The sequence below is a fragment of the Salmo trutta genome, chromosome 27 (assembly GCF_901001165.1).
Source record: "Salmo trutta chromosome 27, fSalTru1.1, whole genome shotgun sequence".
NCBI lineage: Eukaryota > Metazoa > Chordata > Actinopteri > Salmoniformes > Salmonidae > Salmo > Salmo trutta.
In genome coordinates, this window is record NC_042983.1 from 27,019,818 (window position 1) to 27,044,942 (window position 25,125).

At 40.0% G+C, this 25,125-nt stretch overlaps 1 protein-coding gene across 2 annotated transcripts; it reads right to left on the bottom strand.

The window, feature by feature from the left end:
* Positions 1-11,626: 11,626 nt before the first annotated feature.
* On the bottom strand, positions 11,627-24,941 carry susd1 (sushi domain containing 1). Of its 2 annotated transcripts, XM_029717571.1 has the most exons (24): positions 24,924-24,941; positions 21,162-21,253; positions 20,587-20,739; positions 20,264-20,404; positions 19,976-20,131; positions 19,558-19,710; positions 19,123-19,302; positions 18,777-18,956; positions 18,389-18,568; positions 18,034-18,213; positions 17,629-17,808; positions 17,220-17,399; positions 16,729-16,908; positions 16,383-16,562; positions 16,105-16,284; positions 15,744-15,923; positions 15,031-15,195; positions 14,856-14,950; positions 14,547-14,733; positions 14,306-14,399; positions 13,925-14,180; positions 13,708-13,747; positions 13,523-13,616; positions 11,627-11,799 (listed from the first exon to the last, which is right to left on the bottom strand). In XM_029717571.1, exons 3-24 carry the CDS (start codon positions 20,639-20,641, stop codon positions 11,769-11,771), a joined length of 3,267 nt encoding a protein of 1,088 aa, XP_029573431.1. In that variant the 5' UTR covers positions 20,642-20,739; positions 21,162-21,253; positions 24,924-24,941; the 3' UTR covers positions 11,627-11,768. The 2 variants fall into 2 exon arrangements, with proteins under 2 accessions (XP_029573431.1, XP_029573430.1); XM_029717570.1 differs by lacking the exon at positions 24,924-24,941 and having other exon boundaries at positions 21,162-21,471.
* Between the last annotated feature and the right edge of the window lie 184 nt (positions 24,942-25,125).

Below are 25,125 nucleotides of genomic sequence, written 5' to 3' on the forward strand. Positions count from 1 at the left end.
GGTCAGGTAAGCCCTCCTTCTTCTGAGGTCTAACTGCATGGTTCAATTTCTCCAGATAAGTAGTGGTGGTAGCCTGTGCTGCTGTGATAGCCATACTAAGTAGTGGTGGAAGCCTGTGCTGCTGTGATGGCTATACTTCCTGCCTTCTCTGTGATGGCCCTACTCTCTTGGGAAGAAGTAGAGGGGGCCATATCCCAAAGGCACCAGCTTGTGCTGAAAAGACGGTATTCCAGATTTCTCTTTCCCATGGGAAATGGCAACAGCCTGTGCTGAAACGACTGTATTTCCAGCTCTATCTCTCTTCTGATGAGATGGCACAGTCATGGGTTTTTTATTCTTCAGGATGGCCTTGACTTTGATCTCACCAGGTGGGACTGACAGATCTGGGCACAGAGAGAGGAGCGATATTCAGAACTTTGCTGCAGCCACATTAGATACCTTTTCAATGGTTTTTATGAGGCGCTACGGAAGATAGTGGCAGCAAAGTGCTTATAATATTAGATGGTAATAAACTGATTCATATATCGGCCTGATCTCTGCCTGATGAAGAACTGATCTGACGCTTATCAGGGTCATCTACAGTACAGGTTCACTCAAGTTATCTGCAAAACAATATTACACAACTTTCTCAATAACTTTCATTCTTTGAAGGAATTAACTAAGTTAACTAGACAGGTTGCTAGCAACACTGCAGTGGGACAATAGGTAATATTGTTTTATTGTTTTGTATTTTTTGTATTTTACCCTCTTTTTCATCCCCAGTTTTGATCTTGTGTCTTCGCTGCAACTCCCCAACAGGCTCGGGAGGCGAAGGTCAAGTCATGCGTCCTCCGAAACATGACCCGCCAAACCGCACTTCAAAATGCCCACTTAACCCGGAAGTCAGCCACACCAATGTGTCGGAGGAAACATCTTCCAACTGACGACCGAGGTCAGCCTGCAGGGGCCAGGCACAAGGAGTCACTAGAGCACTCGAGCCAAGTATAGCCACTCCGGCCAAACCCTAACGTACGTCGCCCTATGGGACTCCCGATCACGGCCGGTTGTGATACAGCCCGGGATCAAACCCGGGTCTGTAGTGACACTCTATCACTGCGATGCAGTGCTTTAGATCACTGCGCCACTCGGGAGGCCAGGGACAATAGGTTTTATATCTCAGTCACACTCTGTCCATCTGGCAGGGTGATAGTGGTGTGAAGTCCTCTATCTTACTGCTCAATGTCTCCATAATGTGGGGTTGCTCTGAGCTCGTCATACTCTCATTCATCCCTGTCAGTCCTGGTGAGCTTGTTCCTTCATTGAGTGTCACAAAGTTGTCCCGAACAATCAATAATAACTTCAAGGCTTCAGTCAAAGGCTGGAACTGCACAAATGATTCCAACTTCTGGGGCTCTGTTAGCATTTAGCAAAGAGAAGAATATGGCTTTTTAGTAATTCAATGCCGCTAAGAATGCACTGTGCAAAATGCAGTATGAATGCAGGAAAAGGACAAGTGTGACAGAGGAAACATAGGTAACAGTGAACTGGTAAGTGCATATTCTAATTTGTGATTAGTCTTGTTATGTCAAACACAACAAAACAGCCACCCTGCCACTGTTATACAGCTGACAGTCCATAGCATCCACATGATAGTTTCAAACATAATTAGAAGAGCAACGTATACCTCTATACATCGGTTTGTTTACGAGCTTTGAATCGACCCGCTTTCTGTGTTTACAAACATTGCCGAAAGAGGGCGAAGCGCGCAAATTGTTGGGAGGACAAGGGGGTGTTCTTATAGAACGCCAGCAAAAAAATCCTTGATTTACATGTTGCTTATCAGTGCACTTTTGGATTACAATTTGATTTTAAGGCTCGTATGAATGTCCTGCTTAAAATAATGTTTGTGGCATCATCGCAAATCAACTGCATTATACTTAAAAAAACACTTCAACTTCAGCCAGTAAAATGGCTCTTTGGATAGCTTTTGCCACAGCCCATATCAATGAACGTTAGTATTCTAGCAAACAACTGCGGCATCCAAAATAGTTATTTTAAAAATATCACAACAAATTGTTAGGGTTGAACTGGCTATTTGTTTTCATAACCTATATAATATACCGGGGAAGCTATGCTACAATATTAAGTATATAAACTACGGATAAGTCAACTGCTGAAGACAAGAACTACACCCGGCGACAGGAAGTGCGTCACGAGGCTGGGACCAGCCTGCACGCCGACGTTAGGATGAGCAAGTTTAAACCACGCTCATCCTCCCTCTGACAGGCCAGCATTGAGCGGGAACTATCTCTGTCAGAGTATATAAGGGAGAACAAAAGGATGTGTCGTTCTCTTCTCTGTCTGCCCTGCGTGGTGTTACAGTGAGACCGTATATACGAACAACATATTTACCATTCAAGTGTTTGCAATAATTAAAGAACAAAGAAAACTTGAGTTACTCTTTGCTAAATAATTTGTTCTAATAACAGATTCGAATTGACGTGACCCGACAAAATGTAATCTTAGTGACTGTTCAAGCAACAATCAAAACAAGCGTATGAGAATGCATCTGTGCGTGACGTCAGTGTCGTGTACTGGAAAAGGATCTATAGTTTATTGTAGCTGTGTAACTTGTGATTTATTTTAGTTAGCTAGTACAGTAGTACACTCTGTTACAGAGAACTCCTAATTCTCTGCGCTTTATATGAAGATGTTCTTCATATAAAGCTAGGCCTATATTGTATTGTGTACAGTACATTACCCAGGGCCAAAATAAGCTTACTGTATGATATTAAGTTTATAATGTGTTTTTGTTGCTAAAGAGTTGAATTATATTCTCATGTCAAAATCAAATTGTATTGGTCACCTACACATGTTTAGCAGATGTTATTGCGAATGTTATTGCGGGTGTAGCTGAAACAAATGTGGATTGTGTTATACAAAAACAATGTCTTCTTTGCAATACAAGTTAGGCCTAATTTTGTTTTCTACTATGAATTACAGTTGTGATGAGGTGAGAGAGACGTTACAAGGATGCTGTTAGCTGTAACGATCGTCTGGAAGAGGGGACCAAGATGCAGCGTGGTAAGTGGTCATAATGATTTTTAATGAGACACTTCAAAAACAAACAGGGAAAACGAAAGCCAACAGTTCTGCCAGGTGAACACACACAAGACAGAAAACAACTACCCACAAAACCCCAAAGGAAAACAGGCTGCCTAAGTATCATTCCTAATCAGAGACAACAATAGACAGCTGCCTCTGATTAGGAACCCTACTCGGCTCAAAACAAAGAAATACAAAAACATAGAAAAATGAACATAGAACGCCCACCCAATGTAACACCCTGGCCTAACCAAAATAAAGAACAAAAAACCCCTCTCTATGGCCAGGGCGTTACATTAGCTAACTTTTTTTTTAGTCATTTGCTCTCAAGTATGATTTTAGAAAGCTAAAGCCAACCAGGCCATCTGATCTGGGCTAGCTAGCTAACACTGTCACAACAAATAGTGGGTTACTGTTGACTAACTAGCAAGCAAGCAAGCTCTGGCCATGGAATCAAGCTCTCTACAAATGAAGATTATTCACAGGATTGTGAATATTATTGTACAGTGAGGGAAAAAAGTATTTGATCCCCTGCTGATTTTGTACGTTTGCCCACTGACAAAGAAATGATCAGTCTATAATTTTAATGGTAGGTTTATTTGAACAGTGAGAGACAGAATAACAACAAAAAAATCCAGAAAAACTCTTAAAGGGAGTGCTCCTAATCCTGTCCACAGAAGCAATCAATCAATCAGATTCCAAACTCTCTACCATGGCCAAGACCAAAGAGCTCTCCAAGGATGTGAGGGACAAGATTGTAGACCTACACAAGGCTGGAATGGGCTACAAGACCATCGCCAAGCAGCTTGGTGAGAAGGTGACAACAGTTGGTGCGATTATTCGCAAATGGAAGAAACACAAAAGAACTGTCAATCTCCCTCGGCCTGTGGCTCCATGCAAGAGCTCACCTCGTGGAGTTGCAATGATCATGAGAACGGTGAGGAATCAGCCCAGAACTACACGGGAGGATCTTGTCAATGATCGCAAGGCAGCTGGGACCATAGTCACCAAGAAAACAATTGGTAACACACTACGCCGTGAAGGACTGAAATCCTGCAGCACCCGCAAGGTCCCCCTGCTCAAGAAAGCACATATACATGCCCGTCTGAAGTTTGCTAATGAACATCTGAATGATTCAGAGGACAACTGGGTGAAAGTGTTGTGGTCCGATGAGACCAAAATGGAGCTCTTTGGCATCAACTCAACTCGCCGTGTTTGGAGGAGGAGGAATGCTGCCTATGACCCCAAGAACACCATCCCCACTGTCAAACATGGAGGTGGAAACATTTTGCTTTGGGGGTGTTTTTCTGCTAAGGGGACAGGACAACTTCACCGCATCAAAGGGACGATGGACGGGGCCATGTACCGTCTAATCTTGGGTGAGAACCTCCTTCCCTCAGCCAGGGCATTGAAAATGGGTTGTGGATGGGTATTCCAGCATGACAATGACCCAAAACACACGGCCAAGGCAACAAAGGAGTGGCTCAAGAAGAAGCACATTAAGGTCCTGGAGTGGCCTAGCCAGTCTCCAGACCTTAATCCCATAGAAAATCTGTGGAGGGAGCTGAAGGTTCGAGTTGCCAAAAGTCAGCCTCGAAACCTTAATGACTTGGAGAAGATCTACAAAGAGGAGTGGGACAAAATCCCTCCTGAGATGTGTGCAAACCTGGTGGCCAACTACAAGAAACGTCTGACCTCTGTGATTGCCAACAAGAGTTTTGCCACCAAGTACTAAGTCATGTTTTGCAGAGTGGTCAAATACTTATTTCCCTCATTAAAATGCAAATCATTTTATAACATTTTTGACATGAGTTTTTCTGGATTTTTTAGTTGTTATTCCGTCTCTCACTGTTCAAATAAACCTACCATTAAAATTATAGACTGATCATTTCTTTGTCAGTGGGCAAACGTACAAAATCAGCAGGGGATCAAATATTTTTTCCCCTCACTGTATATGACCAACCATTACATTGTATCAATACTTATAGCTGTGTTATTAATTGACACTTGCGTGTTGGCCCCAATGACCTGATTGATCTCCCTTTATCTAAAAATAAATACATGCAGAACCTCCTCTTCACTTCAGTCTCACCTTTCGATGCTCTTGTGACATTCACTTGACAGAAAATCATGACGTCACAAGTAGGACCTCCCATCCATAGAATGACATATTTCCATCTGGAACGCTCATGTTGTTTAGAGGTGTAACCAGACCTCAACTTCTTGACCTACCCTCGCTTAATCCAGTTGACTCTCCAATAGGGAAAATGTGTTTCTCCTTGTCCCCTCAGAACAACAGATCTATACGTGCTTTATTTCAATGGGATAATGTATCCATTCCTTATGTCACAACTTACTGGAATATGTTTGTTATAATATCTGTTGGAAAAGTCTGGTTATGACCACACAAATACCTGCTTGTTAACAAAGTCAAAGAGGTCTCTTTCAGAATGATCCATAAGTATTACCCTGCGAATCATTTTACCTCATAAATCTAATTCAATTGTGCTAATGGTAAATGTCATATTCATAAATGTAAATTCACTAATAAAAAACTCTTCCGTGTTTTCTATAAGTTCGAACAGTACATTAAGACCATTCTACATTCTTCTAAAAAGAAAGCTGTTAAAACAATCAATATGTTTGCATCTTTTAAGGTCTTTGTATAATCTGTCATTTTCAATATGTTATCATTGTCTGTTTGTATACTTCTTGTATGTAAACTGTTTTTTTCTGCACTAATTTAAAAATAAAAAAAATAGAATTACATATTGACTATACTCGTTATTACCGTCCTTCTTCACTCATAATTATATTTTTATGCTTCCTTGAGCTCAATTGATTATTCTAAGAAGTGTGACTGAATCACTGAAAGTTGATCTTTCCTTCATGAAATATTGTAATTTTGTGTATAATAGAAAACCTATAAGACTATGCAGTGGTGGAAAAAGTACCCAATTTTAGAAAGTTATATAGAAAGTGACTCAAGTAAAAGTGAAAGTCACCCAGTAAAATACTACTTTAGTAAAAGTCTAAAAGTATATGGTTTAAAATATACTTTAGTATCAAAAGTAAATGCAATTGCTAAAATATACTTAAGTATCAAAGTAATTTCAAATTCCTTATATTAAGCAAAGCAGACAGCAACATTTTTTTGTTTTTAAAATGTATGGATAACCAGGGGCACACCCCAACACACAATATTTACAAAAGATGCATTTGTGAGTCCTCCAAAACATAAGCAGTACGGATGTGTTCTCTTGATAAGTCTATGAATTTCACAATGTTCCTGTCCTGCTAAGCATTCAAAAGGTAAGGAGTACTTTGGGTTGTCAGGGAAAATGTTTGGAGTAAAAAGTACAATATTTTCTGTAGGAATGTTGTGAAGTAAAAGTAAAAGTTGTAAAAAAAATAAATAGTAAAGTAAGGTACACATACCCCCCCCAAAAACGACTTAAGTAGTACTTTAAAGTATGTTTACTTACACCACTGAGCCTATGTTCAAAATTCTCATCCATTATAACATACTGTATAGCCCTTGTATTGCATTTATTTCATTGTCCCCTACGATTAAATCGGGATGGGACTGTGGATCTGTTCGTTCTGTCTGTCCGTCCGTAAGTTCCGTTCGTACATTCACACGCGATATCTCAGCACTTGCCCTATTTTGATTTTGACGAAACTTGGGCGAATGATGCGTCTTGCCATTGGATCCGGCATTTAAACGACATTACACTCATTGGCCAGATGGTGGCGCTACAACAAACGATTGAAAATATAAATTTAGAAAGGTCACGCCCCTCACCCCGTTAAACCTAGTCATGAAATTCAGTACATTGGTCCCTCTCCTCCAGAGCCGCTGACGTGGTAATATTGATGATTTGTCACCATATATGGTTTGTTTACACAGCAATAACTAATATGGCAGATTAGGAAAACGAATGCATCAGGTTAGGTTAATTAACGTGGGAGGTTTGGAGAATGAGGTTAAGGTTAGGACATTTTGGGCTAGGCTTTGCTACAACGTTAGTTGTCAACAACTGTTGCCCCCGACGCGACCACTAGATGGAACTGTAGGCCTATTCAATCTAGTCACAATGGTAGAAAGGTGTGGAACGCCGTTTGGGTCTTTGCATGTCAAAAAAGATACACGTCAAATACAATTATATTATAGAATGTTGTGTGTGCTGAATTTGCACGTGCAAGCCAATCGCCACCACTACTATCAGCTGTACAAAAAAAGTCAGTAAACAAGCACACACCAGCCACGAAAGGATATGTTTGCAATACCGCGTTGGTAATAAGGCATTTTTTGTTCGACCGCAATTTATTGGTTAGCTAGCTAGCTTTAGCTTGGTACCTAGCTAGCACCAATACAATCAGCCTGAAAACAATGACCAGTAGAAACTGCAGTCATTTTCATTATTATTAGCAATGATTTAGGAATCCACTTGTTCGCCTATTGAAATGTAACTTAAATAGCTAGCCAGCTATGTAATCCTGTTGCCCAAAGCTAACGTTATAAGCAGCTAGCTAGCTTCATCTGGCTAGTGAGGCTGACCGGACCAGGTTACGTGTTGTGAAACTAGCCACAATAAGGATTAGGCACAATAGTGGAATTTGCGGTTTGCCTTCAAAATAAAAGTACCTATTTGAAAGTGATGCAGAAGGTTACAATTGGTGGAATCATGCCATATTTAGACTAGATAATGTACAACGAGGTTGGAATGTGAAGCAACGAAATGGGGTATCAGTCTACTCGATGACACCCACAGAGCACAACTGTGAAGAGTTTACTGAAATATTAGCGTTGTAGCTCTTATCGCGGGACAGTGACTGTGTGAAATCACCTCCCCAGTCAGCCTATTGTGTGTATTGACATTCATATTGCACTACAGCTTTACCTAAGGATTGGGGATCAATGAAATGGGGTGTCACTCAATACCCAATATATTTTTTCCCAACGTTCTCCTCAGAGTTATCAGACTCCAAAACATCCACACAGTATCGATTTTCCTCGGGAATAGTGTTTAGTACACATAGTCGTTCTTTGATTATTTTTTATTTCACCTTTATTTAACCAAGTTGGGCAGTTGAGAACAAGTTCTCATTTACAACTGCGACCTGGCCAAGATAAAGCAAAGCAGTGTGACACAAACAACTCAAGAGTTACACATGGAATAAACAAACATACAGTCATTAACACAATAGATAAATCTATATACAGTGTTTGCAAATGAAGTAAGATTAGGGAGGTAAGGCAATAAATAGGCCATAGTGGTGAAATAATTACAATTTAGCAAATAAACACTGGAGTGATAGATGTGCAGAAGATGAATGTGTGAGTAGAGATACTGGGGTGCAAAGGAGCAACAAAATAAATAACAATATGGGGGGTGAGGTAGTTGGGTGGGCTATTTACAGATGGGCTGTGTACAGGTGCAATGATTGGTAAGCTGCTCTGACAGCTGATGCTTAAAGTTAGTGAGGGAGATATAAGACTCCAGCTTCAGTGATTTTTGCAATTTGTTGGCAGCAGAGAACTGGAAGGAAAGGCGGCCAAAGGGGGAGTTGGCTTTGGGGGTGACCAGTGAAATATACCTGCTGGAGCGCGTGCTACGGTTGGGTGCTGCTATGGTGACCAGTGAACTGAGATAAGGTGGGGCTTTACCTAGCAAAGACTTATAGATGACCTGGAGCCAGTGGGTTTGGCGACGAATATGAAGCGAGGGCCAGCCAACGGGAGCATACAGGTCGCAGTGGTGGGTAGTATATGGGGCTTTAGTGACAAAACGGATGGCACTGTGATAGACTACATCCAATTTGCTGAGTAGAGTGTTGGAGGCTATTTTGTAAATGACATCGCCGAAGTCAAGGATTGGTAGGATAGTCAGTTTTACGAGGGTATGTTTGGCAGCATGAGTGAAGGATGCTTTATTGCGAAATAGGAAGCCAATTCTAGATTTAATTTATGGGAGTTTGAAAGGAGAGTTTACAGTCTATCCAGACACCTAGGTATTTGTAGTTGTCCACCTATTCTAAGTCAGAACCGTCCAGAGTAGTGATGCTGGATGGGCGGGCAGGTGCGGGCAGCGATCGGTTGAAGAGCATGCATTTAGTTTTACTTGCATTTAAGAGCAGTTGGAGGCCACGGAAGGAGTGTTGTATGGCATTGAAGCTCGTCTGGAGGTTTGGGCTGAGTTCAGTATGTTTTTACATTCTGAAACATTAAATTGAATGGAAACGGTGGTGTACTGAATGACCAGTTGTAAAGAGGTAGAGGTTGGGGAACGCTGTCAGCATGGCCACTTCCCTTTAGATACGTCACTCATTGCTCAAGCCACACCCACCAAACGGGAGCAAACCTACCTCAAAGTCTGTTCAAGAACGTTTTAGGGAAACGTTTTGTTCAGTACAAACCGTTCTGCAAAGTAACAAACGTTCAAGCGAACTGAACGCACCTCAGGTCGATATCTCTTTTGGAACGCAGTTCTCTTAAAGGGGAAGCATCCTATTTTGACATGTAAAAAAATAAAAATAATAATAATCTAAAAATTAATGCAATTAATGCAATGCAATTCTTAAGAATAGAGTAATGACTTACATTTTTAATTCTATTAAACAGCTTTTTAAAGGCGGTGGCAGGTTGTCTAGCGGTTAGAGCGTTGGGCCAGTAACCGAGAAGTTACTGTTTCAAATCCATGAGCTGACAAGGTGAAACATCTGTCAATGTGCCCTTGAGCAAGGCACTAAACCCCGAATTGATCCAGAATTGCCGTTAATAATGGCAGACCCTGGCCGTAATCCCCCTCTCCAAAGGTGTCTCAGGGAGAGCTGGGATATGCAAAAATCACATTTCCAATTCACAAATGTGTATTAATGCACACTTGTACATGTGTGAAATAGGGCAAATATAAGCACCCACCAAATTATTTTGTATTTATTTATTATAAATATAGACTATTAATAGCTGCATATACAGAGAAAGCAAGCCAACCTATAGGCCCTGCATGACCCCAATGCATTTAAAATCTACACCATGTCCGGGCCAGTAGAAATTTTGTTCAGGCCCGTAGATTTTTGGCCAACTGGCCCAATCGGGCCAGTGAGAAAAAAAAAGATAATTGTGGACCCTGTCATAGGCTACAAGTTACCTGACCAGGTCATGAGATATAAAAACTCCAGGCCCCAGAAAATACACTTTTGAACCCATGGTGCCACCTCTGCTCTCCTCACAATGAACAAATTCCCTTCAGGGACACATAAGGTCCGCCATTTTGCATTTTGTGAAAAACACTTAAAACGCTACTCTTCTGGCACCGAATGACCGATATGCATGAAACTTGAGATTTGGCATCTATGGACAATGGTTTCTCAATGAAATATTTTTCAGACTAGTACCTAAAACAAAATGGCTGCTATTGACCAATAAACATTCACGTGGGTGTGGTCTGGCACAAACGCATATAAATAAGTCAAGGATATTCATATTGTCACACAATTTGGTACACCTGTTGCAAACACTGTCAAGACTCAACATATGCAAGAACATTCACATTGACCACATGGTAGCACTATAACGGACACATATTTAAATCTCTTGATCTGTTTGACTCAGAGTGCTGAAATTTGGCAGACATGCTCAAGGATATGAGTCTAGCTAACCCATGCAATATCTCAGACACCACTGGCCTGATTTTGATGAAACTTGGGTGAATGTTGCGTCTTGCCACAGAGATCCGGCATTAGCAAAATTACACTGATTTGCCCAAGCGGGGAGCTGCATCATTTGTGGGTGACTACATGTTTACTGTTGCCTTTTTAAAATGTATTTAAACAGGGAATCACATTGAGACCAAGGCCTCTCTTTCATAGAAATCATAGAAAATTCACAATATTTACAAATCCAACACAATAAAAAACATACAATATTTACAAGCAATTTAAGAAAAGTGACTTGCACAGCATGCTCATGAAAAACAACACATTCCTCAGTAAAAAAGTAATCAACCAGCCGTCTGAACTGTCCTAGCGGCACCAAAACATCCAACCTTAGAGAGTTCTGGAGATCAATCTACAAGGTGCAAAAAAACTAAACCCAGATCCACCTAAGGGGCCAAAAGGATCTCCAGAGTTAATCATCCCTTTGATTGGGTCTGGTGATGTCTGTAATTGTCCCCCACGATGAAATCAGAGGGGGAAATATGGATCTGTCTCTTTCCTTCCGTTTGTACTTTAGTCACACACGGTTTCTCAGACACCACTAGCCCGATTTTGACGAAACCTGGGTGAATGATGCGGCTTGCCATAGAGATCCGGCATTTACAAAATTACACTGATTTGCCCAAGGGGAGCGCTATAGTAATCAAATCGGGGGGGGGGGGACAATATGTTTACTGTTGCCTTTTTCGAAACATGTCATTAAAAATGTAGCAAACCAACAGAGTAAAAAGTTTAAATGCATTGTATTGCATGTGTTTGTATGTATTTTAAGATCATATTATTTATGATATTGCTGATAATAAAACTCTATAAACAATGATAAAACATTTTTTTACCTTTATTTTACTACAGAAAACAACTACAATACAAAACACATTTTTACACAGTTACAATATTACAGGTAAATGTCGTTGAACGTTATGCTAATATAAACCAAGTGTGACAGAACTTAAAGTCAGTCCTCACGATGACTGTCTTGTCTTCTTACAAAACCTGAAAAGGGGATACAGAAAGTTAAGTAGGCTATGTATTAAGTCAGATTTGATCAGTATACTGAAAATAAATTCCACATACAGTTGAAGTAGGAAGTTTACATGCACTTAGGTTGGAGTCATTAAAACTCGTTTTTCAACCACTCCACACATTTTTTCTTAACAAATTATAGTTTTGGCAAGTCAGTTAGGACATCTACTTGTGCATGACACAAGTAATTTTTCCAACAATTGTTTACAGGAAGCTTATTCCACTTATAATTCACTATATCACAATTCTAGTGGGTCAGAAGTTTACATACACTAAGTTGACTGTGCCTTTAAACAGTTTGGAAAATGCCAGAACATTATGTCATAGCTTTAGAAGCTTCTGATAGGCTAATTGACATAATTTGAGTCAATTGGAGGTGTACCTGTGGATGTATTTCAAGGCCTACCTTCAAACTCAGTGCCTCTGTGCTTGACATCATGGGAAAATCAAAAGAAATCAGCCAAGACCTCCACAAGTCTGGTTCATCCTTGGGAGCAATTTCCAAATGCCTTAAGGTACCACGTTCATCTGTACAAACAATAATACGCAAGTATAAACACCATGGGACCATGCAGCCGTCATACCGCTCAGGAAGGAGACGCGTTCTGTCTCCTAGAGATGAACGTTCTTTAGTGCAAAAAGTGCAAATCAATCCCAGAACAACAGAAAAGGACCTTGTGAAGATGCTGGAGGAAACAGGTACAAAAGTATCTATATCCACAGTAAAACGAGTCCTAAATCGACATAACCTGAAAGGCCGCTCAGCAAGGAAGAAGCCACTGCTCCAATACCACCATAAAAAAGCCAGATTATGGTTTGCAACTGCACATCGGGACAAATATTCTACTTTTTGGAGAAATGTCCTCTGGTCTGATGAAACAAAAATAGAACTGTTTGGCCATAATGACCATCGTTATGTTTGGAGGATAAAGGGGGAGGCTTGCAAGCCGAAGAACACCATCCCAACCGTGAAGCAAGGGGGTGGCAGCATCATGTTGTTGGGGTGCTTTGCTGCAGGAGGGACTGGTGCACTTCACAAAATAGATGGCATCATGAGGCAGGAAAATTATGTGGATATATTGAAGCAACATCTCAAGACATCAGTCAGGAAGTTAAAGCTTGGTCGAAAATGAGTCTTCCAAATGGACAAGCATACTTCCAAAGTTGTGGCAAAATGGCTCAAGGTATTGGAGTGGCCATCACAAAGCCCTGACCTCAATCCTATAGAAAATTTGTGGGCAGAACTGAAAAAGGGTGTGCGAGCAAGGAGGCCTACAAACCTGACTCAGTTACCCCAGCTCTGTCAGGAGGAATGGGCCAAAATTCACCCAACTTATTGTGGGAAGCTTGTGGAAGGCTACCCGAAACGTTTGATCCAAGTTAAAGAATTTAAAGGCAATGCTACCAAATAGTAATTGAGTGTATGTAAACTTCTGACCCACTGGGAATGTGATGAAAGAAATAAAAGCTTAAATAAATCATTCTCTCTTCTATTATTCTGACATTTTACATTCTTAAAATAAAGTGGTGTTTCTAACTGACCTAAAACAGCTAATTTTTACTAGGATTAAATGTCAGGAATTGTGAAAAACTGAGTTTAAATGTATTTGGCTAAGGTCTATGTAAACTTCCGACTTCAACTGTATCATAAATGTCATATGTAGGCAACACACTAGGATAGGATAGATCTTACCAGGTGTAACAGTGTCCCAGAAAAATGCCCAAAGCAAAGACTCCAATTGATCCTCCAGCAAAAAGCGATGAAACCTTCATTATGTAGGATATATCTGCCAAACGAGAGAGAACATCTTGCAACATCAATAAAACAATCTGATTAAACCACAACAGTGGGCTAAATATGACAAAAGGAACCCTTACCTCTCACTTTTGCCCAAATAACACAAGAGTGCTTGAAAGCCTAGAAAATAGTTCAAATGGCACATACAGAATGACTAATTATTAATGCAGGAGTTCTATAAGATCAACAAGCATTATCAATAATCATTTGTTAAAGATGACCTTCAAAACGGCTCTTCCTTTTATATGAATAAACTCCACATATCATTTATTTCCAATGCATAGCAGTTAGTCTTACCCCTCCCCATTGACTGACAGCTCGTAATATGACGTAATAGTCTCTGCCATTCTGTAAAGGAGCATTGTAGAACCCTCCATAGTAGTGTCCATCGCCCAAAGTCAGGTTCATCTCTTTCCCTATATCCCTCAGATGGAGCTGGGCAGTGATGTACTGTCCATGGGGTTTCCTCTGACTGGAGAAGTCTGGGGTCTTCGGAGAGCTGCAGTCAAACACAAGAGTCCCCTCCAGTGGCAACACAAACACCTGGTAGAAACTGTAAACCCAGGAACAAAAGAGAAAAGGGTTTGTGTCGTAATAGCCAGACCTCAGTGGGCAAATTTCAAGATACAAAATCAGCTTTTAGTACGGGAGAGCGTTGGAGGTAAAATGATGAATTACCTAATTGGGTCCAGAGTGTTAACTGATCTGCGTAGCCACAAAGTGGGAAATGGAGCCTCAATTTCCCTGTATAAAATCTCTGGGGCTTGAGGCACTATAAGATGAGAAGGTATTGACACATTTAACAACATTGGATTTCATATCCAAGTCAAAGTCAATATTCTTCTCCATGTTTCTCATAATATCTTCAAATATTTATTAATCAAATTGTCATTGTTAGTCAAGGGTGTTTGTAGTGTACCTTGTAGGCTGGTGTTTGTTGTGAGTGTGGAGGTGAACCTGGCAGACAGTGCAGTGATGCTGATGGTGTAGTTGGTAACAGGCAGCAGGTTCAGGCAGATCTCAGGGTGGTCTGATGTGGAGCTGAGGAGCTTCTTCCTCTTGTCATGGAATGACCTTTGATAGGCCCTGAATCCCACAAATGCTATCTGTTACATACAGGTAGACAGATCAAATAATGATGGTCAGTCAAGGTGTATGCAGTTCAGAGAGCACTTTTTATAATCAATAATATTATCATATTTTAAGGTCCTTGTTAAGGTAAACTTACTCTGTAATTCTCTGTGTCTTCTTCATACTTGTCTGCTTTCCAACGCAAACATTTTTCATTAAAGACAACCAAGTCACTGATGGCAGGCTTGATTTCTGGTAGTCACAAGGGATGAGAAACAATGTGTTAAAAAAATTTCAAATGAACTATAGTTCACAGATTTATGAATGCATACCTCTGCATCGCATTGTGGCAGCTTGCCACTTCCCAGTGATGTCACAAACAGAGGTGTTTCTTCCTCTCCAGCTGTGGAATCCTTCCAGACAACGATGGAACACAACACTTGTGTTCTGCAACACCACCTCTGTGTTGACCAGAGCAGGGGCCGGTCCACATGTAGCTGTCAAAACAAGGTGGATCAATTGAATTATGTGACGATTACCATACACTGCACAGTATACCATTTGTTTTACATTTTACATTTTAGTCATTTAGCAGACGCTCTTATCCAGAGCGACTTACAGTAGTGAATGCATACATTTCATTTCATACATTTTTTTTTTCTGTGCTGGCCCCCCGTGGGAATCGAACCCACAACCCTGGCATTGCAAACACCATGCTCTACCAACTGAGCTACAGGGAAGGCTGTACACAAATACTAGTCTTGATTATTTTGTTGCAACATACTCATGATCATGATTAAACATTAATTTACAACCCATTACCCAATACAACATTACCCCCTTCTGGTACAGAATAGTAAGTGCTGAAAGCACATCTACTACATAGGTGGGCGCATTCATGATAAACATACAGCATCAATTTGAATGTGAGCACTTTGACACAATATAATGAGTTCACGGGAGTAACTGTTACAGTGTGCCCGCACAGACAATTGATCATGCAGCAGAATAGGGTTTGCTTCAGAGTGATATATTGTTACCGTACCTTTGCATATTATTGAAACAATTCCCCACTGTCCTGATGATGTACATGTTGAGAGACTACATCCTCCCTCCTGGTAAAATCCATCCTTACATACATACTCAATCACACTGCCCAGGACAGTTGTATTGTCCCACAGCATGTTAGTATGGGGAAGGGTTAGTGGAGCCCCACAGTTTAACTCTGTTCACAGAAATCAGTTGAGGTTAGTTTGGTTAAACATAACGAGACAAAAACACTACTGTACATGTTCAAGTTATTCAAGCAAAATGACTCATACAGTACAATAACAAAGCATTTGAATATAAATGAATATACATGTCTTTGAAAGACCTTCATTATATTGCTGGTAGTAGAAATGCACCTTCACATTGAAGTTCTATATCCTCCCAAAGTCCATTCTCTCCACACTCAGTATAACATTTCCCACTCGTGGGGTAATATCCTTCAACACATTGGTAATAAACCACACTACCAATCAACGATGTCCGGTCCCATAGAATCTTAGAATGGGATATAAACACTGGCTCCCCACAGTCAATCTCTATAATTTGAAAAGGGGATAGTGGTTATATAAGAATTGGTATCATATGTAATTGTTATTAATGTGTCATGACCACACAGAAATGACTAATATAATACCTTCACATAGAAAAGATGTCTGGTCCCACTGTCCATTGGCAGTGCATACTGATACATTTCCCTCTCCCACATTGTAATATCCAGAGTTACACTGATAAAGCACCTCAGAGCCTATCCTGGTGCTCTGATCCCACAACATTACTGAGTGAGGGAGGGCAGGGGGCAAGCCACAGTCAACCTCTGAGAGGCAAAGCAATGACATTGACCAGTGACCATTCCTAGATGCAGTACATGACAACATTTTTCTCTACAAACAAAACACTCATCCATCCACATGTTAAATGCATGAATGAATGCAAAAATCTAAATGAAACCTTGCTAGGAGGAAAACATTTATAGATTTTACCTTCACAAACAAGACTTGGGCCCTTCCACACACTTTCTGCCCCACAAACGGAGGAGTTCTCCCCGCTTTTCCAGAAGAATCCCTCAGAGCAGCCAAATGTAGCCACGCTGCCGTAACGTGTTCCTGTGGCTGACAGCTGGACTGCATTCAGAGCCGAGGGAGGCTGCCCACAATCAATGGCTGCACATGGAGAAAAGGACAACACTGCAGATACCATAGTTTTTGATAACACTACTGTCATTCTGCAAATTTTCTATAAATCATTGAATTATCCAGGTGCTCTGATCTCATAACATTACTGAGTGAGGGAGGGCAGGGCAGGGGGAGAACAACAGTCAACCTCTAGAGAGAATGGTTGAGATAACAGATTGTTCACCAGGATATTTGTATAGGAAGGAGATTTGGCCTCTCTGATATGGTTCATACATACATTACACACCGTCTCAAAGGAGGTTTAACTAGAGAACATGTGAAAAAGTCATATACATTACCTTTACATAACAATGTTGCCTTTGTCCAGTTACCGTCTTTAGTGCATTGGGAAATATCTCCCCCCCTCTCTCTATGAAATCCCTCTTTACAGTAAAACAGCACAGTGCTGCCAGGGTTTGTGCTGCCATTCCACACCTGTCCAGTGTGGGGCAGTATTGGGGGACCACCACACATTATTTCTAAGGGGGAAAGCAGTATGGAATTGATTATGTGTATCCTGGATGTAAAGCATAAGAAACATTTAGATTTGACTTTCAACACTTTCATTTCAACCACAGGTCTTAGCTTATGAAGACATGTGGCTATTTATCAATAATGCTTTGTTTCTACTACTGTATCAGGGTGCTAAAAACCATGTATTTCTCATCATTTCATCTCTGTCAGTGAATGTAAGAAATGTTCAGTTACCTTTGCATGATAATGTTGCCTTTGTCCAGAAACCCTTTTCTGTACAGTAGGAAATATTCCCCCCTCCCTCTCTATAAAATCCCTCTTTACAATAAAACAGCACAGTGCTGCCAGGGTTTGTGCTGCCATTCCACACCTGTCCAGTGTGGGGCAGCATAGGGGGATCACCACACGTTATCTCTACAAAGAGAAAGCATTACAACAGTGTGCAATTTCTGCACATTTCCATCAAGCAGACATTAATATATCTTACATTTTGCACACACAATATAATTCATGGTATGGTCATCATGGCCTCTGCGGTATTTGTTAAAGCACTTGGGTAATTCAGTTATGGGTTAGTTATGGATAACTTGTAAGGTATTGATTGCAGGTGGTAATGTTGAGAGGGAAGATTTATTTTACCTGCACATAGCAAAGCTGACTTGTCCCACTGTCCATTGGCAGTGCATACTGATACATTTCCCTCTCCCACATTGTAATATCCAGAGTTACACTGATAAAGCACCTCAGAGCCTATCCTGGTGCTCTGATCCCACAACATTACTGAGTGAGGGAGGGCAGGGGGAGAACTACAGTCAACCTCTACACAGAGAATGAGACAATGGTTGAGATAACAGATTATTCACCAGGATATTTAGATAGGCAGTAGATTTAGCCTCTCTGATATGATTCCTACATGACATATAGATTACAGAAAATCTCAAAAGAGGTTTCACAAGAGAATATGTGAGAAAGTATTACGTGGCAAAACTGTTACCTTTACATGACAACGTTGCCTTTGTCCAGTAACCGTCTTTAGTGCATTGGGAAATATTCCCCCCTCCCTCTCTATAAAACCCTCCTTTACAGTAAAACAGCACAGTGCTGCCAGGGTTTGTGCTGCCATTCCACACCTGTCCAGTGTGGGGCAGTATAGGGGGATCACCACACGTTATCTCTACAAAGAGAAAGCATTACAACAGTGTGCAATTTCCATCAGACCATCATTCATGTCTGATATTTTGGACACACAATATAATTCATGGTATGGTCAACATGGCCTAGGAGGTATTTGTTAAAGCACTTGGTTAATTCAGTTATGAGTTAGTTATGGATGTAATGTAGTGATTGCAGATGGTAATGTTGAGAGAGAAGATTTATTTTACCTGCACATAGCAAAGCTGACTTGTCCCACTGTCCACTGGCAGTGCATACTGATACATTTCCCTCTCCCACATTGTAATATCCAGAGTTACACTGATAAAGCACCTCAGAGCCTATCCTGGTGCTCTGATCCCACAACATTACTGAGTGAGGGAGGGCAGGGGGCAAGCCACAGTCAACCTCTGAGAGGCAAAGCAATGACATTGACCAGTGACCATTCCTAGATGCAGTACATGACAACATTTTTCTCTACAAACAAAACACTCATCCATCCACATGTTAAATGCATGAATGAATGCAAAAATCTAAATGAAACCTTGCTAGGAGGAAAACATTTATAGATTTTACCTTCACAAACAAGACTTGGGCCCTTCCACACACTTTCTGCCCCACAAACGGAGGAGTTTTCCCCGCTTTTCCAGAAGAATCCCTCAGAGCAGCCAAATGTAGCCACGCTGCCGTAACGTGTTCCTGTGGCTGACAGCTGGACTGCATTCAGAGCCGAGGGAGGCTGCCCACAATCAATGGCTGCACATGGAGAAAAGGACAACACTGCAGATACCATAGTTTTTGATAACACTACTGTCATTCTGCAAATTTTCTATAAATCATGAAATGATTGCAGTGGCTGCAGTATAGTATAGGGCAGCAGGCAAAGAGATTCTGAAACATGCATTTTTGAAGCATACAGCTCTCTGATTATTATCCATTATCTTAGAATTGTACCTATAGTTTAACTGAAAAGTCTTACAATACTGAGCCCAAGTGGTTTGTGTTATTTACCTTTGCACAAGGCCTTGTCCTGGTGTGGGTGGAATGGCTCTGCTCCATTGTGAACCTGGTATCCGACTTGGCAGAGGCAGTTAAAATACCCCTGCATGTTCGTGCACTTTCCCCCCTCACCACAGATCCCTTGGACTCTACACTCATTAATGTCTAGATAGAACCAACACAAATGTTGTGTTAGTATTATTAGTTAATGTGATTGGATAATGTACCCAGTTATTAGGCACCAATATGTGCGTGACTGTAGCACATTCACTCATTCAAAATTAGCATCAAGTTAATGTCCATAAAGCTTAAGAAGACTCACAATCATATATCATATCTGCCAAAGTGGCAATAATTTTTATGTCGCCCTTCTTTTCATAATGTTACAAAGCTGCTGAAGTATTCAGCATCAGTAATCGCTATAACTTACCCTGACAGCGGGTTCCATCATTGGGGATGAAGATGGCCATGTTGTTGGAAGGGCTGTATCCTGCCAGGCAGGTGCAGTAGTAGCTTCCATAGGTGTTATGGCAGGCAGTATGCTGCCCACAGATCTTATTGGCTCCTATCTGACATTCATTTTTGTCTGTAAGAGAGAAGAATAGTGGTAAATAATAAAATAATCAATAAATACTAGTATAATTTGAATACAACTGATACCCATTAGATAAAAGATAAGTAATTCCTTCACCTTGAGTTTATACCTGGAGATACACACCTTGACAGTAAGTTCTTCCATTACCAACAAAGCCATACATGCAGTTACAGGCTTTGCCGGTACCATCCACCTTCTCCTCACAGGTGGCGTTAGGGTGACAAGTGGCACACACATCCAACGTTTGACCAGTCACTCGCATTTCTAAGATAAAGAAAATATACACTATTAAGAGAAATCTTTGTTCGTTGCAACAGTCACCTATAACTGTTATTTATTGAAATAGATGCTCTATGTAAGAGCTTCACCATTATGATTTACAAAGGTTCTGTCAATATTAATTTGAATATATTAGCAATGTGATGGATTTGTTTTGATCCACTCACCTGTAATGGCAAGAGTAAGAAAGGCCAAGATCACAAGTGCTGTTCTCCAATACATCCTCTCAAAGTATGTCCATTTCCCTCTCTTAGATATTGCAAAGACGCACCCTTATTAAACACATCTTTATTTATTTCCGTCTTGCAGAACTCGTGGTGCTGAGCGGATTTGATAACCAGGATTGAAAGAAGGGTATAAGAGTTAGCTGAGGTCACAATGAAATCCAACCGCCGCTCTCTCTTCTCAATGGTGATATTGGCACTAGTGGTTTGGGGACATGTCTGTCATCATCAGCATTTTGACACATTCAGTTATACTTCACATGTGTGATAATGTACTCTACGCTTTGGGAGACATCTGAAACACATTTTCAAATTGCACGGTCATGCTGTGTATGCTGATAAGAGCTATATTTGGCTCAGCAAACCTGCCTGGGGTTGATAATGAACATAACATTATGAACTAAAAAAGTAAAAACTAGGTAAATAAACAGACTCTAGATGATAACCATGGATATAAGAGTGACATTAACAATTGTTGATATTCAATTTATTAAAGTAAATTAACTAGGCCATCCTACCTTTTCTTGAATCAACTTTATCCAGTGTTTGTGAGACCCATCATAACTACAATCCACGCTAGGTGCTCTGTCACATGAATTAAAGGAAAACCCTGTCCATGAAAATGCACAAAAAAAGGTGTGAAATTGTGTAAAACTGGCTCATCACCACATCATTGCACCAATAGTGTCAACACAGTGAGAACAGCCATCCACCATTGAGCTGTTTCCAGTTGGTTCTTGGGTAGCGAGTTAATCTAGTATAATGTGGAAGGGGAAGATAAATCCATCATGCTGCTATCGCCCAGCCCACCAGGACTCAGTGGGGTCTCAATCTATCACTCCCCCAGTGAGACCACACCTCACACTGCGCCTGCTGGAGAGGCCTGATTAAGCACCAGCCTGTCCCTCAAAACCACCAGACCCTCTGTAACACGCTACACAAGGGTCTCTCCACCAGCAGCACATATGAGGATACAACATACGGTAACACAACATTGTAACTAGATAGACATAGAATGTCTAGAGCAGGCATAGGTCTCTATTTATTGGTTCATAATGAAGCTGTGAAACCTATTGTTAATCTCTGTATTCTGCTCATAGTCAAATAACTCAAGGATAGATTGGTAACGTTTTTCTAACTTGGCAAACAGAAACCACTGGCCATGATTAACATGGTCAAAAATAATGGCACTGGTTGGCATATAGGTGGTGCTGTTATAAAGTCTCACTTAAAACCTCATATCCGCCACCCTGATTGACCCAGAGACTTGAAATGTTGAATGTAGTTGTTTTTACCCATACTGAACAAATTTGCCTCAAGGACCCATAAGGTCTGGATAGATTTTCCTCCATCTTGGAAATTTCAGAAAACATTTAAAAAACGTATCATGAACCACAAGTCCATATAACACCTCCAAATTTAGTCCCATAGTACATCTCTTAATGTAGTTTGAGAAAAGCTAAGAGATGGCTGAGTTATTGATAAATCAGGAAATCTGATTTTACCTGTCCATTTAAATCCTTCGTAAATTCATTCCACAATGGCTCATCAACATGAAACTTTTTAGAGTCATCAAATCCATTACCATGATGAACACTGATATCTAACATATAAGGAAACTATTAACAATTTACTTTTTTTGACTATGTAACGCTAATGCTTAAAATAATCATTATAACGTCTTACCATGGACTAAAAGTCAGATTCACTCAAAATATGGTCTTTGGACTCATTACAATAATCCCTAAAGAATTTGAGAAGATAACGTTGATGCATTCAAAGATGACAGCACTATACCAGTAGATACCCATTAGCACATAAGCTAATATGCTAAAATATGCTAATAAAAACTTCTAAAATCTTCTTCTCATGACCCATAGGACTAAATTACACCATATTTGGAATGTAGGCCTATGGTACATGTCTTAACTTAGTTTTAGAAAGGTATTGGTCAAAAGATGGCTTAGTTATTGACAAATCAAAAATCGGATTTTATTTGTCCATTTAAACCACCGTAAATCCACTCCACAGTGGCCTATCAACTTCAAACTTGTCATCGGTATTATGGACGTCCCTAAGATGAACCACACGGAATTTGATATTGATATCTAAAAAAACCAAGGAAACTATTAACAACTCATTCTTTGCATATGTAACACTAAATAGTTTCTGAATTCAAATATGGCCACACTGTACCTATAGATGCACATTAGCACAAATGATAATGCAAAAAATACGTATGAAATCTTCTTCTCATAAACCATAAGTCAGACTGACTCCAGATGTGATATATAGTATCACTGCAGTATTGCAATGCTTCACTGGATCAGTCTGAAACGTTGCACATACACCACTGCCATCTAGTGGCCAAAATCTAAATTGCGCCTAAACTGCAATATTATATTATGGCATTTCTCGTGCATTTCAAAGACGATGAAAAAAACTAAAATTTGAAAACGCATGTTTTTTTGTTTGTATTATCTTTTACCAGATCTAATGTGTTATATTCTCCTACAATAATTTCACATTTCCACAGTGTTTCCTTTCAAATGGTATCAAGAATATGCATATCCTTGCTTCAGGTCCTGAGCTACAGGCAGTTAGATTTGAGTATGTATTTTTAGGCGAAAATTTAAAAAAGGGTACGATCCTTGTTAACTTGAGGATCCGCCCCTTTTTAAAAATGTTGCCAAAATGACATACCCAAATCTAACTGCCTGTAGCTCAAGCAAGGATATGCATATTCTTGATACCATTTGAAAGGAAACACTTTGATGTTTGTGGAAATGTGAAAGGAATGTAGGACAATATAACACATTAGATCTGGTAAAAGATAATACAAAGAAAAAACAACCGTTTTTTTTGTATTTGTTTTGTACCATCATCTTTGAAATGCAAGAGAAAGGGCATAATGAATTATTCTAGGCCCGGCGCAACTTAGACTTTGGCAACTAGATGGCAGCATTATATGTGCAAAGTTTTGGAGTGATCCAATGAACCATTGCATATCCGTTCAAAATATTGTATCAAGACTGCCCAAATGTGCCTAATTGGTTTATTCATACATTGTGCACTCTCCTCAAACAATAGCATGGTATTTTTTCACTCTAATAGCTACTGTAAGAAGAAATGCTCACTAACAGGGATGTAAAAATATTGTGCACAAAATTGGAGAGAAATAAGCTTATTGTGCGTATGTAAAGTTTCTGGGATCTTTTATTTCAGCTCATGAAACATGGGACCAAGACTTTACATGTTGCGTTTATATACATACGCTTGTACCCCTATTTTGAAAGTGGTGATGCAGTTGTTGCAGATTGTTCAGGCACCTATGGTCTTGCCCATTCACCCACTGAATGGCACACATACACAAGTCATGTCTCAATTGTCTCGATGCTTAAAAATAATTATTTAACCTGTCTCCTCCCCTTCATCTACACTGACTGAAGAGGATTTAACAAGTGACATCAATAAGGGATCATAGCTTTCACCTGAACACTTTACAAGTTCTGTTCATATTTTTGTTCAGTGAAGTTTATCCCCTAAAAGTTAGTTTGTTAAGTAGCCATATTGACGTGATCTGTTATTAGCTAGCTAGCCAATTTGACGTGGTCCATCAATCAATATAGCCTATCATGTCTGTCAGCGGTCATTTTGATTAAACACTATTAAAAACAATGTTGAAAAGAGAATAATGTAGCTAACATCGCTAGGTAAGCCTACACTGGTTGGAGAAAAAAGTACATTAGGTCTACTTACCACTATGTTTAGCTAACTGTTCAAAGTTTCTACCAGTATCTTGCAAAGTAAACATCATCAGCTAGTACATCAGCACCACCACCACTCATACTTGTCAGGTATAGTTGACTTTTCACTTAAATATCCAATTAATGGTGGCCGATATTGAGAGATATCGTGAGGCTACCCTAACGTATCTGAAATGACATGATCAATTGATGTTTACTGATCATGTAAAGCATGTAGTTACTTGCTGTAGAAATCTGATAGAGCTAGATGTGCGCAATTGTTTTGCATGGAATAATCGGAAGTTTGTAGGTCTAACTATGTTCTTCAAAAAGGTGATGATATTCAGTTCTGTAAAGTACTTAAGTAAAAATACTTTAAAGTACTACTTAAGTTGTTTTTTGGTGTATCTGAACTTTACAATTTATATTTTTGACAACTTTTACTTCACTACTTTCCTAATGAAAATAATGTACTTTTTACTCCATACATTTCCCCTGACACCCAAAAGTATTTGTTACATTTGGAATGCTTACCATGAAAGGAAAATGGTCCAATTCCCACTTATCAAGAGAACATCCCCACTGTCTCTGATCTGACAGACTCACTAAACACACTTGCTTCTTTTGTAAATGGTGTTGGAGTGCAACCCTGGCTATCCATATGGTGCCGTCTGGTTTAGTTAATAAGGAATTTGAAAATATTTATATTACTTTTGAAACTTAAGTATATTTTAGC